The sequence below is a fragment of the Maniola jurtina genome, chromosome 4 (assembly GCF_905333055.1).
Source record: "Maniola jurtina chromosome 4, ilManJurt1.1, whole genome shotgun sequence".
NCBI lineage: Eukaryota > Metazoa > Arthropoda > Insecta > Lepidoptera > Nymphalidae > Maniola > Maniola jurtina.
This window is the reverse complement of record NC_060032.1, coordinates 14895692-14913682: the sequence shown is the minus strand read 5'-3', so window position 1 is coordinate 14913682 and position 17991 is coordinate 14895692. Positions and strand designations below refer to the sequence as shown.

Genomic DNA, 17991 nt, shown 5'->3' with positions numbered 1-17991 from the left:
CATCCGCAATCTTGAGGTGTTGGACCAATCCACGGGGTTCACCGGATAAACACGACATCAAGTATGCCAGTTTCTGTGCCGGTGACAAATCTGAACGTTTATCGACCAGACTATCAAATAGATTGTTAAACCCCACCCATTGGTCCATCTCCCCAGCAAAGGACGGAAGCCGAAGGGCTGGCAAACGTGACAGCAGCGCGTCCAGATCGGCGACCTCCGATCTAGCATTTACCGTAGAACTGCTAGAATTTGCCGGAGCCTCTTCTAACTTAATCGACATTAGTCTATCAAAAGCTTCTAAAGCACGTGCATAATCCGCGCGGGCTCCCAGAACTATTTCCCTCTCAGCTGGAACACCCTCATCCACCAACTCAAGGATGCGCTGATATGAGTTTTCCAAATTCATGAACTCCGAATTCACAGTCAGAAGTCGTACTGATAAGCGCCTTGAATGGTCGGGCCTATCTATAAGGTCCGCGCTGTCCAACAACCATTGTAGCTTAACCCTAAACTGGGACCAATTCGCTCTGACAGACATCTTTAATGCATAAAAGGAATCCAAGAAAAACCGAAAAGAAAAACCGAAAATCCGTAAAATACCGAAATAATAAAATACCGAAATAATGAAATACGTAAAACACCGAAATAATTAAAACATAACCGAATTAATAAAATACCACATTCAAATCATTTACGATTTCCAAAAATCACCAAGAACCCATGTGTCGGCCTCAACAAAATCAGTACGTGAGTAGCCGCCTTACAATATAGGTACGTGAGGTGCCACCTTAACGTGTCTACGTAATCAACCCGCGGTAATTTATTTTTTACCGACAGGTAGGTAGATAGAAAAAACTTTGAAACTCGTATTATAACCAAGAAATATCGTGTATTAATCACGAAAAAGACCGAAAACCACGCTCTGCTACCAAATGTTTCGTCCGCGGTTCGCGGAGCTCCCCAGAAACCCCAAAATTCCTAATCAATCGCTGTATAGTGAGTAGGGCATGCAGGTACCTCGTGCAGTGCTCTTCGTTGCCGGCGAATATCGGGCCCGATTCTTCTTGCTTCTGGCTTGATGCACTTTAGTGTGTTTAGTGGGTGTGGTGGAATGTGGTATTTATTGCACTCTAACCGAAATTAAATTAACAATTATGCCGAGAGAAGGTGGCGAATCGCGGCCGCTCCAACCGAAAACCGATGAATGAATTTTGACAGTGACACTGTCACCTGTCAGACGACAAAACGACAACGTGACTTTGACAGCTGGAGTTGCCGCTTAAATAATAATTACCAAACAGGTAGGTCCATTAATATAATGGCATGAAAGCTTATATCTCGCTCATCACTATTTATAGCTTAGGCATACACGACCGGGAACACGTACTACTAAGAAACAAATCCATTCCAATATAAAACTTATTTCTAAGCTGATAGGAACTAAGTGGAGTGCATTATTAATTTTGTCAGCAAGCGACAGAATGGCTGGTGGCAGCGACAAAGATAAAATTCCACGTTTTCCTTTTATCTGTCGATAAGCACTAACCAGTTTCAATTAGTGTTATCAAACCGACTGTAAAGACGATTCAACATCTCATCTTATCGACGGCTCACTACTGAGCACCGGTCCTCTTTCAGAAGGGCCTGCGCACACTGGAGGATGGAATAGAAATATCTATCTAATCGAAATACGGTATATAATATTTCAATGTTCGGTGCTCCAGAGAAACTGCGCTGCGATGCTCCAAGGTCATTTGCGGAGCATTGAAATATATACCTTATTTCGATTAAATAAATATTAAATTCAATTGATATAAAAACCCCCTGCCGCCCCGTCCTCCAGTGTGCGCAGGTCATAAGAGTTAAGACGGATAATATTAACCTATGATATAAAAGTATAAATGATATAAGAATTATTATTATCGTTCCCTGCACCTAGAGGCAGATTATTATGAAATAGGAATCTTGTGTTAATAAATAGCAGGTAAAAGCAACTTTTGTAGGGCTCCGTATTCGACGGGTGCCAACGAGTCGATGCCAACTCTTCTATGATATTTCATCATGCGACTAATTGGTCATTGTGGAGTTACTTGCTTACGCCTTTTAAGGCATGTTGACGAGAATCTAGCCTGGAATACTCGAGGAGCTGTGACCGACCGGTCGTGGCAGCAGCTTGTTAGTACCTACACTACATACGTTTCATTAGGTACTTACATGTAAGTACTTAACATAATACTACCTATTATAAAAGTAATTTTTTTAAATTCTTATACAAGTTAGCCCCTGACTGCAATCTCACCTGATGGTAAGTGATGATTTAGCCTAAGATGGAAGCGGGCTAACATGAATAGTTTCTACACGGCATCGCACCGGAAAGCTAACTCCCTTGGCGGCACAGCTTTGCCGGTAGGGTGACAACTAACCACGGCCGAAGCCTTCCACCAGACTAGAGCAGAGATTCAGAAATTATAAAATTCCAAACCGGGACCTCCCACTAATAAGACCACAGCAATTACCACTGCACCAGGGAGGCCGTCAAAAAGTATACCTAAAACGCTTCGTTAGATTTGAAATTAAGGAGCGTAGGTTATGTTTCAAGCATTAGACATTTCTCAAACGAACCAAGCCGTTTTTTAAAGAGGTTAGATATGCATGTTCAATATGACCAATATTTCCCTATTTTGCGGCCTATTGAAACAAAATAATATTATACATGGTATAGTAATGGAACTGAAAACACGCTTCATATTAGTAGAAATGCAAGACAAAAAACTGAAGTGTCGTCTCCTCTTATTACTAATTGGATATTTGTAGCTGCCGAGGCCCAGTGTATCGTTTGTAAGGCGGCTGGTACTAATTTGGCGGATGTCTCGACGTTTCCGCTACTGGCGAGGGGAACGCGATTTTTTGCTCATATTTGGCAGTCAAAGAATGTGTCGTCGTATCTTAATCCTAACGAGCTTCCAAAGAATATTTTTAACGCTTTCAAGCTCACTTCGTGCCTTGTAGAATGTGTTCATAACGAGGCGGAGAGATGGGAGGTATTTACATGATTTCCCATGCTTCGCCAAATTGGAGGCTGTAACGGCGCCCCATCCCAACCTGTGTCGGCGCCCCATCCCAACCTGTGTCGGATAAGGCTAGGGCTCTGTTATGGTTGTACAAGAAGGCCTTACGAAAGTAGGTAATTTAATAAATGTAGATGCCTTACGGAGTGACGTGTTCCGAAAGGAAAAAACTCCTTAAAGACTTAAAAAAAATGTCCTAAGTTAGGCGATATAAAAGAGATAAATCTTATTAATAATAATTAGTAATTTATAATAGATATAGTTTGCTTCACTATAATAATATTAGCCACGACTAGGCGATGCCAGCGACTTCGTCCGCGTGGCTTTTTAGATTTTTTTTTAATCCCGCAGAATCTTTGATTTCCCGACCTAAAAAACAGCCGAGGGTATGCCACTTTATCAATCTTTCTTTATAATAACTGTATTATATTACTTAGACCACGCAAAGTAATAACGTTGGTCCGTTGCTCCTTGATTCAAGAACAAACCAACACATTTTCGCATTAATAATATTAGTAGGATTAGATAGCCAAAACTGCGTAGTCACGTTAGCGGTAACACATCAAGAGTATTGGTCGTATTTTTTTTTTAAAGTACAATTCGCTAGGTAGACGTTCTCTATTGGGCTTATTTAGTTTTTATTTAATTTTAGTTCAGCTACCTATATTATGTTGAGTTAATAATATTATGAAAATGTGTTTCTAGGCTAATTGGTAACTTGACCCATTGCAGCCTTTGCTAAGCCATTGGTCTGATTATCAAGTCTGTGGTTGCGGTCATATAACGCAATACTGACATGCGGTTTCGGGTTTTTGTATATGTACTTACCAGCTACCTACATACTACTCATATGTATGATTTTGAAAATTCATCCAAAGCATATTATATCATTTACTTTAATATTATAATGATAAGTTTCAACCAGTTGCCAGATTGTACTGTATTTTATAAAAACACATTAATAGTCGAAAGTATATGTTACATTTATTAATAAGTAATAACTATAATAATATTATGTTACAAAATATGCTAGAATTTTGTCATACAACATCCCATACTTCTTCAAAGGCAGTACACAATTTTGCACAAGTCAAAGCAGCTGACAGAGGGTAGTTGCTGATTGATATCACATCTTCTGAATAGTCCGCTTCCACTTTGCCATGAGCCATCGCCCCCACAATGAGGACTATGGGTTCATCCTTTGGTACCAACTCTCGACAGTTTTGCACCATCTTTGAACTAAAAGACATGGTGATTTTTTTCACACCAACAGGCAAATGTGAAGTTATCGGATTTTTGATGACTTTAAGCAGCTTCATTGGTCCATCTGATGCCCTTATAGCAAATTTGTGTAAGAGTTGCACTGAAAAACAAAAACAATAACTATATCAATAGACTTATCCTTTTATATCATGACTAGATGTTGCTCGCAGCTTTGCCGGGGTGTATTTAAGTTTTAATATCCAGTGGGAAGTCTTAAACCGCTAGGCTATCATGGCTCATCATTTATAACCTACTTCAAAAAAGGAGGAGATTTCCAATTCGTCAGAATCTTTTTCGAACAGATAACAAAATAATATATAATTTTTATCTGATATGAGATTTAGTGGATAATTAATTAAATTGTATCACATATTACATAATATTGTTGCATGAAATATGTTTTACATTTTTCTGTATTTGTCATGTGACAGTTGTATTTGTTGTGGGATAGTACAGGTTAATTTGATTGAATTAGATTAGATTGTAGTTGTATTTTTAGTAGCATGATTTTAGATCACTTTTTAAGATATCATTTTTCATATTCTACAATAAAATTGACATCATATGATAGTTAATATTAACTGAATAATAACATTACATAACATACCCATTAAGCCAGCAAATCTTTTGAATGTCCTAGGTATTCTTGTCTGTGGATTAATTTCTATGAGGACATTTTTTTCCGTGTGTATATAGACTTGCAAGAGCCCTGCTCGGTTTAGAGGTGAATCCATTAACATGAGCAGGGACTGGTGTGTGATGTCTGGCCGACAAGACCCTGGGTCCCGATCATTCTTCCGCAGTATATTGGCATGGTCATCACAATTTAAGAGCTCAAAACTGTTCCCACTCTGTGGAGTTTAAAACACACAAATTTTACGGTTCCTTAGAGGGTAGAACGAAACAATATAAAGTAGGGTGTTAAGTTTTTTAAATGGGCTATACCAGAATTTGATGATTTTTGATTTTTGATGAGGTTTGTTGTCCCTTCATTCACTATTTATCTACAAAATCTTCATTGGCTCACTTTTCAGCACTAACTTTGTAAGCTTTTGTCTTCAACTTTACAAAAGCTCTAGACGTAAGACAAACAAGATTATGTGGAGTCAGGGTGCTCAGATATTGTTTTGGTTCACAATCCGTATAATCCTGCATTTCATTTTTTATACACGGATTTTTTACACATATGTGACAAAAGTTAATGAATAAAGAAATAATTGTCTTTTTTTAAAGGACACTTCTTCTCTCGTTTTGTGTAGGTATAATATATTTAAAGGATTTTTAGTTTAATAAATGAAAATATGTAGACCATACCTTAACTGTTTCTAACTGAGCATTTTCAAGAATAACTATGAGACGCTTCTCTTGTTTCTTTATATGTGATGTAACCAGATGTTTTGGAATGGGATCATATTCAAAATCATCGGTTTTTGGAGCTAGTTTCCTTTTTTTACCCATGATAAAGTTTACAACCACCACAGCCCACTTGCAGATTTGCTTATCAGTATTTTACTCCTCTTTCCCTTAGCTCTTATTATTTTTGACTGTATACTTGATAATGTACGTATATTTAGTTAATTGTTCAAAACTTAAAAAATATTACATGTGTATTTAAATATTTTTTAGGTTATGTTTTGATTTTTTTTTACTAACCAAAGAGTATAATAGTAATAATAGTATCCAGGCTATACGGCTCTGGGTTCTAGCTCTTTTGAGCTTATTGTCAATCAATGACAATGACAATTTTTTAACTGGTTTTACGGCTCTGGATTCTAGCTTTTTAAACCCCAATGACAATGACCACTAATGGACCATTATCATGCCGACATCCGGCATTAATTAATGCCGGATTGTCCAGTATGCCGTTAGTGAGTGATCTGAAAACGTAGTAATTACATAGTTTTTGGTGTTCTGTGGGCCAAATCTTTTTGAACAATCTGTTTTGAACTTTTTGAAATAGGCTCAAAGAGCTAGAACCTAGAGTCGTAAAATCAGTTTAAAAAAATGAACTTTGAAACCACAGACCAGTTTGAAACAAGCACAAAAGGACTAGAACCCAGAGCCGTAAAACATTAAATAAGTTAAAAAAATAACTTTAAATGAAAAAACAATTGGTCATTTAATTTTATTAAAAAATAAAATTATAATTTTGGTAATTTGTTGATAGAGTAGCTAAATAACAAAGTAAACTTCAAAAGGTGTTTAATGGTGTTAAATATTGTAATGACATCTCTAGTTTAAAACTCAATACTTGAATCAATACCATGGCTAACGACAGAGAAGTTTTACGTGAAATATGGGATGGAAAGCTACCGATTTGCTTTCAGCTAGCTCAGGAGGAAATAATGGAAATTCAACAACCTGATGCCTTTTACGTAATGGTGCCACGATTAAGTTATTTTCCTCTCGTGACTGATAAGGTATTTATTTTACGACCATGTTTTGTTTCAGTGTAGTTCTCCAAAGTTCTTAGATTTACACTATGTTCAGAAACCTAGAGCCTTTCAAATTACTAAATGACTGAGTACTCAGCTTTCAATGATCAGACTACTCATTGAAAAAATAAATGAAAGCATAACATAATTTTCAACAAATCTAAATGTTTGTTTCAGATGAAGAGACATTTTTTGAGATATATTTCCCAGGAGAATGCAGACAACGAGATGTGGCTAGATTATAACGGGCAGCCTCTGAAATGGCACTATCCAATTGGTTTTCTGTATGATTTATTCTGTGGGAATGATCCTCAACTACCTTGGACTTTAACAGTACATTTTACAAGATTCCCTGACACTATTTTATTACATTGCCCTAATAAGTAAGTCTCTAGATTTACAATTATTGATATGCTAATAAAATCAGTGCCCCTCAGTGTGAGTCTGACTCGCACTTGGCCTGGTTTTTTTATTTTGTCATTAACTGCTGCTAATTGTTTGTTCATACTTTATTTATAAATTAGTTTTCTTTCTTTATTAATTTTTAAAATTGTAAGACAGTTAATTATAATATGCATGCTTAATTTATTTTAGAGATGTTGTTGAAGCACACTATATGTCAACAGTAAAGGAAGCAGATGTACTGAAGCACAGAGGTCAAGTCATGTCTACAATGCAAAAGAAAGACCATAATCAGCTGTGGTTGGGATTGCAAAATGGTATTGATTTTTTTGTTATATCAATAATTGCCATAGGGAAGTAATATATTAGTCTAAAGTACTTACTAAGTTAAAGACAAATACATGGGTGAAGAAGTTAAAACAAATAATAACAATTATTAATCATAATTATTATAATCATTTATTAGTCCTTGCACTCCTTGCATACCAGAATGATTGATTGTTATAGTAACTCTAATTATTTTCAGATAAATTTGACCAGTTTTGGGCCATAAATAGAAGATTAATGGAATCCCATGGAGACAATGAAGGGTTTAAACACATACCCATAAGGATATATTCAGATGATGGCATTTGTTGCCAAAGATTAATTAACCCTAAAAACCTTGACAGCAGTCGGAAAACCGTGCAGCAACTTTTATCTGAGTTATATCCAGATAAACCAGATGGTAAGTTATGGTTTTATTTTAATGTATAGCAACAATAACATTTTGATCTATATTAATTCCTACCTTATGCCCTCGATCTCACCCACATGGATTAACAAATTTCAAACCTCTATTTTACCCTCTTAGGGAATGAATTTCCAAAAATCCTTTCTTAGTGGATGTCAACATCATAATAGCAATCTGCATGCCAAATTTCATCCAGTAGTTTGAGCAGTGCCTTGATAGATCAGTCACTCAGTCAAGTTTTCCTTTTATACGTATAGATTATAATATACATTTGTGGAATTACATAATATTTATAAAAAATAAGTATCATATGGCGATTATATTATTCAACTATTCTTTTTCAGTGAAGCTAAGGACACATGGTGTATTGATACCGTTAGATACACCCCTTCAGTGGCTTTCAGAACATATGAGTTATCCAGATAATTTCTTACACATTTGTTTGTGCTAAACTGCCTTTATTATTTTTGAGGCTTGGACTACCATACCAATGTAACCACAACTCATGGTGGTGATTATCAACTCACATTCTGGTTTCATAAACATTTGAGTTGATGCTGTCTAAGTTTATTTTGTGCATGCTAGAGTTTTTATAGAGTGAAACTAGTCTGAGCCTGAGTGTTATTTACAAGCTTTATGGTAATTAAAAATAATTTAATATACTCTTATCATAATTTGTAACTTATTGTTAATAAAAGCTTTACATTCCTGTACAAATGTTTTATTTACAAAATGAATGAAATAAGAATATTTACAATCCTTGTTAAATAAGTACGTAAATATGTTTAAAACAATGATGACAACATACATAAAAATGTACAATGAACTTATGAGGTAAGTGAGAGATTATATCTCCATGGCAGAGGTAAATTACATGGGGCTAGCAGAAAAATACATTATGCCCTTTATATTAAATGAACATGATCCTATTATAATTATTATCCAATAACCTGATTGTAATTTCATTATAATTTTGTCTAAGTACAGATGTATTATTCTATTAGTTTAGAAAATGGCTGAAAATTGTAAATAGCTCTACTTTTACCTGTATATGTTAGATTTGTTCTTCATATTAATTATATTTCATTTAATTTTTGTGACCTAGACTGATAAATAGTCTTTTAATTTATTATTTATCAACTAGCCGATGCCCGCGACTTCGTTCGCGTGGATGTAGGTTTTTTAAAAATGTCGTGGGAACTCTTTGATTTTCCGGCATAAAAAGTAGCCTTTGTGCTAATCCAGGGTATAATCTATCTCCATTCTAAATTTCAGCCCAACCCGTCCAGTTGTTTTTGCGTGAAGGAGTAACAAGCACACATACACACTAACTTTCGCCTTAGTTTATAATATTAGTGTGATGTGATAGTGTGAAGTCAAAATACCTAAAAATGTTAATTGATTCACTATAGGTACATAGGAGTCATCAAATTATCGATAAGAGTTTGTCTTCTCTAGGCAATAGAACAAAAGTACAAAACACAAAGCTGATTGATAAATCTTAGCATCTATTTTAAGCATGATGTAAAATGTTCATACTTTATCCTTTCAGGATTGTAAAAATGCAGGTACAAATAAAACTTAAGGACATTATTTAAAGCCTAGCTGTTTCTCAAAATATCACAAGACACCCTAAACTAAATTCATAAATTATAGCACATATTATTACAATTCACTTTTATGTTTTTGTATTACATAAGGCACTTGTTTTGTAAACCTTTTGCAGCCATTATTTGCGAAAATCGGTTGTTCTTCAGTTGGTCCGTATGTAATAACTGACAATGCATCCCTGAAATAGAAATTAACTCGTATTCAAATTCAAATTCAAAATGTTTTTATTCAATTAGACTTTTACAAGTTCTTTCGAATCGTCAAAAGTATCTACCACTGGTATACTATGTAGCGGTAACTTGACAAATATATATTTTTTTTAACTTACCACAAATAAAAATATTATATACATTATACATATTTAAAGCTTCTAGATTTAACTTCAAAGTTAAAGGTTTCATTGAATCAAATGTCTTACGCAATCATTTCTTCGGTTGGATGATAAACACCATGGGCTCTAAACTCTGCCAGTGCGCACATCTCAACATGGTGTTGCTCCAATGGCAGGAATGGAATATAATGATCAATTAAATGTTGTGCTATAGTTGAAGATTTTTCAAAACCACCTGGAAATATAATTATTCTGTTCAATCTTTTCATAATAATTTGTTAGCATAGTGTAATTTTTGGAATTGGACAAAAACTATTAAGAGATAAAGAATCTATGGAGCAATGTTCAGAATTGTATCTATCAAGACAAAAAGAAGCCTATGTGTTAATCCAGGGTATAATCCATCTCCATTCTAAATCACAGCCAAACACACAACAGACGGAAACGTTTAAGTGCAGAATCCAGCCCAGAGAGAAGAAAGAAATCACAGCCAAATCCATCTGGTAGTTTTGTGTCAAAGACTAACAAACATACAACATACACACAAACTTTTGCCTTTATAATATTAGTGTGAAGTGTGATGTGATACAGCCAGGTTAGATTCCACAGATTGCTATTCCTTTTTAGGTAAGATAAAGGCATACAAACCTGTGATTATTAAAAAAAACCTACCAGTGCTGTATGAAATCCTCCGTATTATTGGTTCAAAATTATGGAATTCAACCTCATTTCTTTTAATTCCTTGACTATAAAGTTCCAGGAGATTCATTGCAATTTCTTTACCACCAATATTGGACATGAATATAAATATGCTATTTCTGGAAATTTCAAATTGTTCATAAAATATGTTTATTTCTTTATAACTTATTAGGCAAAAGGCAGAAAAAATAGCCCAATCACACTTTTACGCTAATATTAAAGAGATCAGAGTATCCATCGAACACCAGTATGTTGCCTTTTCATACAGCTGAACTTGATAACTACAGTGATAGTGCCAGTCCAGTACAGTTGAAACTAGGAAGCAAAACCCCTCCCACCCAACAGCATGCCTTGCAGTGTGCAGCCTGTGTGGTTCGCAATCTCATTGGCGCCGCGTCGCAAGCTAAGTTGCTTGGAGAAAGGGCCCCGGATGGGTTCCAAACTTAGATTAATCACCTTTATATTTAAAAACCTACCTGTAATCAACTCCATCAACTGCATGGTGGTGATCTAGCATTGGTTTTATGGCATCCAAAATAGATGGACACATTTCATGAATCTCATCAAATACAATCAGTGATGTAGGACAGCTCTTCACAATCTCATTAACTTTGGCTATCAAGTTTTTCTAGAAAAAATTATTTGACTTATTTTGTAGTTTTACAATAGATATTCTAGTGTTTAAAAATTTCAATTGCTAGTGTGCAAAGCAATTTATGAGGTTCATGCTAGTGAGCATGTGAAACCCAGTGGTAAAATTATGCAGGTGCTAGTTAGCTAATGTACTAGTGTATGTTAATAAGTGGAATTGTTTTTGCTGACCTGAGTTTCTTGTATATTGGAACAATCAAAATCTTTCTTTCCCATAAAAACTTTTACATATTGACTCTCCATTCCATTTTCAAAGATTGCTTCAGCTATCATATTGGTAGCATAATTCTTTCCTACTCCAGACCATCCATGTAAGCTCAGTACAAGTGCCTTCTTGTTTCTCTTATCTTTGTCATATAAGGCCTCCTTGTGAGCTTTTAGAATGTTGGTGATTTCATTCACAAGAGGCTGGCCAAACATCTTTTGTGAAAAGGATTGTTTAAGTTCTGAAAAATAGAGAATATACTTTAAATTAAAAGTAAATATTAAGCATACTTCAAATGAAATTTTATGTTTGTATAAACTTCAACATTAGTACATTACTAAGAATTGAATTATTAGTCCTTTGCAAAGACTAAAGACTTTTATGTATACTAGAAGTCTTTGCAAAGAACTAATAATCATAGTATACTTACATAGAAATATTTGGTTCTTTGTACAAAACAACTCAAAATTCAAGGTCTATTAACAGAAAACTGCACAAAAATAAAAGTATCAGAAGTTATTTGAATATCAAAATAATCGGAATTGGATGAACTTACTGTCCAAATCGAAATTAATGTATTTTTCATCACAACATTCTTTGAAACGGCAATATGTATGCGATTTTATGGTTTTCCAACCAAACAAACCAGTAGCCGCAATAGCAGTCCCAACAAGTGATGCTATTACAAATTCGGATAGGACACAGTTGGTACTTATTATTATTATAATTACAATCGAGTTTAGCTGAGCTTTAAATAACATTTTTCATATAAAGTTTACTTGGTAATTACTTCAAAAGGTATTTAATGATTACTAAAATACACTTTGTAAACAACTTAACATAGGTAAATTGTCAACCTGTCAACTGTAAAGTAATACCAAAGACTAAAGAGAAGAGTATGTATGTAAAACTGTCATTTTCTCAGTGTTACCAAATCATTAAAACTGTTATTGTAGCTAACACCTTTAAAAAGTCGCCACATAAAAAAAAAGTTAAAAGCTAAAATCAGAATAGAAAATTAATGCAAAATAATTGATGATTTCTTTAAATAAAATCAAACTTTATTTAATTTTCATTGTGTCAAATATAAATAAGAATATCAAAGAACTGACGTTTAGAAGCAAGTCAGACTCATTTTCGGCCACAAGTTACAACGCAGTACACGATAGGTACAAGTAATCTATAAGACCGTGATTTCCATTTCATTGTTAAAAAAAATCAAGAAAGTCGCTAAATGCTTTGTCACTAAAAGTGAAAAAAATTCGCTCGCGTCTTCGAAATATTGTCGTCAAATCTGGCGATTAAGTCGCTAAATTGGCAGCACTGCATGTTAAGTTTTACCGTATTTATACAATCGAGTAAAACATAGTGATTACATACTCTTAGTAATTGAGCCCCGTCGTTAGGGTGATTCGTTACTCAGTATTCAACAATCTATGCAAAAAAAATTAAGTAAACTGTAATAATACCTAGTTACTTGTCATAATAAGAATTTATTACCCGGTAGCTATCATTCATCGTTGTGGTTGAACACACAGTTAACGAATCAGCATGGCATGAAACCACTGCACTGGTTCCTAACTCATCACAGCTCTGCCCCAAAAGGCTTTCATAGGCTTAAAAGAGCATAGAATCCAGAGCCGTAAAGCCAGTTTAAAAAATGACTTAGTATCCAATCCGAGGCCGTAAAATAACAAAATTTTAAAAAGTAGCGCACAGATTTTTGCGACAATTTTCAAAATACTCATTAGATAAAAGTGTAAATAGGTATAATTTCATTTATCCAGGAAATAATTGTAGGTAGGTAGGTAAATAAAATATTCATATTTTGTAAAACACTCTATAGGCAGTTATGAACTTTCCATTTTATTAGGTTACAACCGTTACAACTTGCAATGGAATCAAGCAGTGTACAAAAAAAAAAAAAAAAAAAAAAAAAAAAAAAAATGAACACTAAAAAAATATATATTATAATTCACAATTTTAAGTTACAATTTGTAAACGTCAACATGATACAACGGGCTAGATGCAACTAACCAAACTCGCTACGGCTCACACGTCGTAGCTCGAAAATGCCTATTTACTAGTGCCTCTACAAGCAGAATTAAAATTGAATCGGGAATACAAATGCTAGCCAGATTAACAAAGAAACCCGGAATTGAAAGGTTTTATCCGATTATATTTGGAAATGGACCAAAACAAGGTGACTTCATTGAACTATACAGTGATGGTAACACAAGTTGCCTACTTACTGAACTTATATGTGAAGCTTTAATTCCACAAGACTTAAATGGTCCAGAGGCAGGAGTCATAATTTTCAATACTGATGGAAATTTGTATTTTAACTCAATTTTAAATTTATTGAGAAGTAAAATTATGAAATATATAAATAACACTAATAATGCATCTAAATATAACATCAATAATGTTGATGCTATACTTAACTCGACTCTTAAAAATTTGTATGTATTAGAAATATTTGATGCAACACAGTTCTATTTAACCATACAAAATTTGGAAAATATCTTAACAAAACATCTTAATATATCATTAGTAGTTTTTCATACCCTCACTGCATTTTATTGGAGTGAACAAGACTTTAAAATAATAAAGATGGATTCATATTTAAAGAAGTTACTTAGCATTATACAAAAAGTTGTAAAAGATCACAAAACAACTGTACTGTATAGTAGACCAGAATACTTTAGCAGTAGTAAGGAGCCAATTAATAATTTAGAACCATGTTGTCAACATGCTACAGATGAACAAATCAACTATAGAATTCAGATTATATATAATAATAATTGCTTAAATTTTGTTAATGTGAGAACTCATGATAGTCAATTTCAGAAAGAATTTAATTTGACTGATGATGAAATAACTTGGTTGTAAAATTTGAAGTGCTGAGCTTATAATAAGTTTAGTAATGTATAAAGAATCTTGTCGGATTTTATATTGGTTGAAACTTGAAGTCACATACATCCCTTCAGAGTTCAGAGTGCTTTTATACATGGCATAATATTGTATATCAAATCTTTGAAAAGTGCAACCGTCGAGTTTCTTGCTGGTTTTTGTCGGTAGGAGAGGCATTCCGAACCAGTGGTATATGCTTTTGACGATTCAAAAGAACATGTAAAAGTCTAATTGAATAAAAACATTTTGAATTTTTGAATTTTTATGTATATTTGTTTCACGCTGGGTAGGCAATCTAAATAAATCAATAAAACCTAAGTAAGAAGTTGAAAGTAATAATTTATTACTAAAATTTGGCAGTTTCAAGAGAAATATTACATTACAGTTTTTGTTGGAAAGTGCATTGACAACTACAAGTATTCATTTATAATTATTAAATTGTATTACAAAAAGAACACTGAAAGTGTGTTGCATGTTATTTGTATGCAGTGTCTAAGGTTGACATCTATAGGGTGCACTTTGACTTTGCTTAGACTTAAGTTTCAGTTAAAATGAGACAGATTTACTCCAGAGGTAGGTATAACTATAAAGCTGTCTCGTTTTAACAGTGTCTTAAGTCTGAGCAGAGTCAAAGTGCGCAGTGTTAAATACATTTTTTGTGCAATGTAAAAGTTCATAATACTGTTACTTATATTATAAGTACTGAATATGTCATGTATTTTTTTAGCATTAGCAAATATAATTGCATTAACTGCAAATTAAAATATATTATAAACTATAAAAATCAGCAAGAGCTTGTAAAATAATTGGTTGACATTTTATATTAAATTAGTATAATGTATAAAGAATGTTATTACATTTAGAAAAATATTTCTACCTACTTTAAATAACAATGTGTACAAATATCACAAAAATCTTCTGACAGTATAAATATGTGCATTAAATGCCACTAAATTGTGCAATGTTAAAGTAATGCTTAAAGTTGGTTCCAAGTTATAACTACATAATATATTAAGTATATAAAGTTTATACTACATCAGCATTAGGCTGATATTGCAGCATGGGTCTTCTTTCAGAATGAGAAGGGTTATACATATATTATACTACATAGATTTACCTTAAGGTACATAATATTGTAAAAAGACTAACCTTACTGAGATTCCTACCTCATTTCATTAAACTTCAGTAAATACAAAATACTTGATAAGACTTCAATGATCATGATTTGATTTTCAATGACATGTGATAATAGTATGATGCTTAATTGATAATTCAGTCAGAGTATGCATTAAATAATTACTAAATTGAACTACATTTTGTTTTTAATTTTTACATTTCCCTTATTACTTCCCTATAATTCAAATTTGAATATCAACTTTATCATAGCTATGTATAACTATACTTAGTAATTCAACAAGCATACCTACCTAGAAAAAATTATTATCTATACTGGGACAATGAGATCATTACTCACATCAGGTTTGGAGATTCACAATCATGTTCATACTTAATTACAAATAGATAATAAAGATAATCACATCATCAAATATATCACATACATAAAGGCTGCAAGAGCATGGCTGAAGTAGTTGAGATTTTCCCACTTATTAATAGTATGGTAATAAGAATAACCAGATTCTTGCACTGAAAAGGATGCCTCAAACATCACACCTAAATAAGCTAAATGAATAGCAGTTATTAGAGAAAACACAGTGTTAACTATAACTGCCAGTAAACTGTTCTTCTTGTACTTGTGTTCACACTGCTTCACACAAGGATTGGCTAAACAGCACACTTCCAATGCAGATGCCACTTTGTACCGAAAATTATATTCCACATAGGAAAATGTACCTATACTGAGCAGGACGGCTGAAAATTGAAAGTTAAAGCCGTGTAGCAAAGATGACACTGCATAGGTTGTAAGTATTGAAATAAATTGACCATATGGTTGGCAAGTCTTGAATACATAATTCTTTAACCATTGATGCATTGGGATATTCCAAAAAATAACAACCTGAACAAGAGATCGTGGCAACTCAATCAACATTGGTCTTGTTACATGCAGCTCCGAATGGCAATCATTTGTTAATCCAAAACCAGCACTTGTCATAGATACAACTGACATACTCGAGACAAAATAATGTGACATTCTGAATGCCTGAGCATCACGATAAGCGACTAACCATTTTGTTCCACTTTCATCTATGTACCAAGGCACAATACAATTAGATAGAATTAAAAATACCATAGACATCACAAGATTTACAAATATTATTTTAATCCAACGACTAGTAAGAAATTTAACTTCCAGATATTGATTATAGGTTTGGAATGATATCCATGGTCCTAAGATACAATTTGCTGGACAAAGTACATACCCTCCAAATTCAACAGGATTTAACATTTGCTTAAATAAACCTCTATCTAATTCAATGGCCACAGAAATAATTTTCATTGCTACTATCATTTGAACACCTCTTATTTGCTGCCACATTTTTGGATTTGTTACATATATCTCACACAATAATAAAAACAGAATTACACATAGTGAAATCAAAAATCCTCTAATTTTTTTTGTTACAACTGATACAGCAATAATGGATACATATGCACCAACAGCAAGTCCTACAGTCCAAACAAAACTGGACCCGATATTATAATAAAGAAGAAAACTACCGATAATTAGAGATAAACTGTGCCTGACATTGTGAGGCATGGATACATACTGTATTATCATGCGAAAGCATAGATTAGCCAAGATCAAGTCCTTAGCAAACCGCAGTCCTTCATACAGCGTTGGTTCTCCGCATAAAGATATGTAAGTCCAAGAGTTTTCAACGTATTCATCGTCTTCATCCATTTTATCCGACGTGCGCACCGGCTAAGAACTGTTATTTCACAGAACCAGTGCAAGATACTCTCGCATATCTACAACTCTCTTTATTATTAATTTCGTAGTATTTGGATAAATAGAGTTAAATATTAGAAAAATTTGATTGCCTATTTCAAATTTCTAAACAATCTACAATCAACATTTGATTTGTGGATGTAAAAAATACTCTGTGGAAACGTAACGTAGTGGTGTTTGTTAACATAGGTACCTACTCTTTGCTCTGTGGTTTGTGGTTTGTTTGAGCTCTGTGGTTTGTGGTTTGTTTTAAAGCAGGCGTTGCAGGGGTTGCAGTGTGCCCAACACTGGCTAAAAATCTGCCATGCTTGGCTCCATGCTTGGCTCCATGCTTGGCTCCGGAAAACTATGCCTGAAAATGCCAAAAATATGCCATTGCAATTTTAGAATCATTAGTATTGTGCCCGCGACGGAGGAGGGTGAGATGGAGGTGGGTGGTAGAGGTCGAGTGGTTGTATTCATAGAGTAGGATTATATTTGGTTGCAAGTCAAAACCGGCGATTCGTAATAGTTAACAAACAATTATTTATTTTTAATTTTAGGTAGCAGCTTGCCATTGCGACCCTTTGAAGCGGTCCGACTGGCAGGCGATTGGTGGTGTTTGCCGATGCTCGCTCTTGTTGTTTGCCACAAGCATGAAGCGCTTGCAAGAGACTGCGCTGCCATGGGCCATGGATGGGCCATGGTACTGGCATGGGCCAACCAAAGAGTAATCACTCATCTCTATGTTGAGCCAAATTACCAAAGAGCAAAGAGTACGTTCACTACGTTT

The 17991-nt window shown here is 34.1% G+C and overlaps 4 protein-coding genes across 4 annotated transcripts; 1 reads left to right on the top strand and 3 right to left on the bottom strand.

Annotated features, from left to right (window-relative positions):
* Positions 1–4023: 4023 nt before the first annotated feature.
* Positions 4024–5972, bottom strand: LOC123864164 (ribosomal RNA small subunit methyltransferase NEP1). Its single transcript, XM_045904448.1, has 3 exons — positions 5646–5972; positions 4939–5182; positions 4024–4431 (listed from the first exon to the last, which is right to left on the bottom strand). The coding sequence occupies exons 1-3, from the start codon at positions 5787–5789 to the stop codon at positions 4109–4111; spliced, it is 711 nt and encodes a 236-aa protein (XP_045760404.1). The 5' UTR covers positions 5790–5972; the 3' UTR covers positions 4024–4108.
* A 439-nt stretch (positions 5973–6411) lies between these two features.
* On the top strand, positions 6412–9077 carry LOC123864163 (autophagy protein 5). Its single transcript, XM_045904447.1, has 5 exons — positions 6412–6751; positions 6944–7149; positions 7361–7485; positions 7695–7895; positions 8246–9077. Exons 1-5 carry the CDS (start codon positions 6596–6598, stop codon positions 8350–8352), a joined length of 795 nt encoding a protein of 264 aa, XP_045760403.1. The 5' UTR covers positions 6412–6595; the 3' UTR covers positions 8353–9077.
* A 412-nt stretch (positions 9078–9489) lies between these two features.
* On the bottom strand, positions 9490–12232 carry LOC123864148 (torsin-1A). The gene is made up of 7 exons (XM_045904424.1): positions 12222–12232; positions 11955–12187; positions 11365–11639; positions 11019–11170; positions 10516–10661; positions 9931–10078; positions 9490–9690 (listed from the first exon to the last, which is right to left on the bottom strand). The coding sequence occupies exons 2-7, from the start codon at positions 12157–12159 to the stop codon at positions 9567–9569; spliced, it is 1050 nt and encodes a 349-aa protein (XP_045760380.1). The 5' UTR covers positions 12160–12187; positions 12222–12232; the 3' UTR covers positions 9490–9566.
* A 2401-nt stretch (positions 12233–14633) lies between these two features.
* LOC123864139 (protein-serine O-palmitoleoyltransferase porcupine) lies at positions 14634–17389 on the bottom strand. The gene has a single exon (XM_045904411.1). The coding sequence runs from the start codon at positions 17169–17171 to the stop codon at positions 15846–15848; it is 1326 nt and encodes a 441-aa protein (XP_045760367.1). The 5' UTR covers positions 17172–17389; the 3' UTR covers positions 14634–15845.
* Between the last annotated feature and the right edge of the window lie 602 nt (positions 17390–17991).

Bases quoted from the DNA above. Each gene is read 5' to 3' on its own strand.
- LOC123864164 (XM_045904448.1), bottom strand. From the start codon at position 5,789: ATGGGTAAAAAAAGGAAACTAGCTCCAAAAACCGATGATTTTGAATAT. The intron at 5,183-5,645 runs GTATGGTCTACA...TAAACTCCACAG, and splicing joins CTCAGTTAGAAACAGTTAAG to AGTGGGAACAGTTTTGAGCT. The intron at 4,432-4,938 runs GTATGTTATGTA...TTTGTTTTTCAG, and splicing joins AAGATTTGCTGGCTTAATGG to TGCAACTCTTACACAAATTT.
- LOC123864163 (XM_045904447.1), top strand. From the start codon at position 6,596: ATGGCTAACGACAGAGAAGTTTTACGTGAAATATGGGATGGAAAGCTA. The intron at 7,486-7,694 runs GTATTGATTTTT...AATTATTTTCAG, and splicing joins GTGGTTGGGATTGCAAAATG to ATAAATTTGACCAGTTTTGG. The intron at 7,896-8,245 runs GTAAGTTATGGT...ATTCTTTTTCAG, and splicing joins ATATCCAGATAAACCAGATG to TGAAGCTAAGGACACATGGT.
- LOC123864148 (XM_045904424.1), bottom strand. From the start codon at position 12,159: ATGTTATTTAAAGCTCAGCTAAACTCGATTGTAATTATAATAATAATA. The intron at 11,640-11,954 runs GTAAGTTCATCC...TCTATTTTTCAG, and splicing joins CATTAATTTCGATTTGGACA to AACTTAAACAATCCTTTTCA. The intron at 10,662-11,018 runs GTAGGTTTTTAA...TGAAATTTCCAG, and splicing joins GTTGATGGAGTTGATTACAG to AAATAGCATATTTATATTCA.
- LOC123864139 (XM_045904411.1), bottom strand. From the start codon at position 17,171: ATGGATGAAGACGATGAATACGTTGAAAACTCTTGGACTTACATATCT.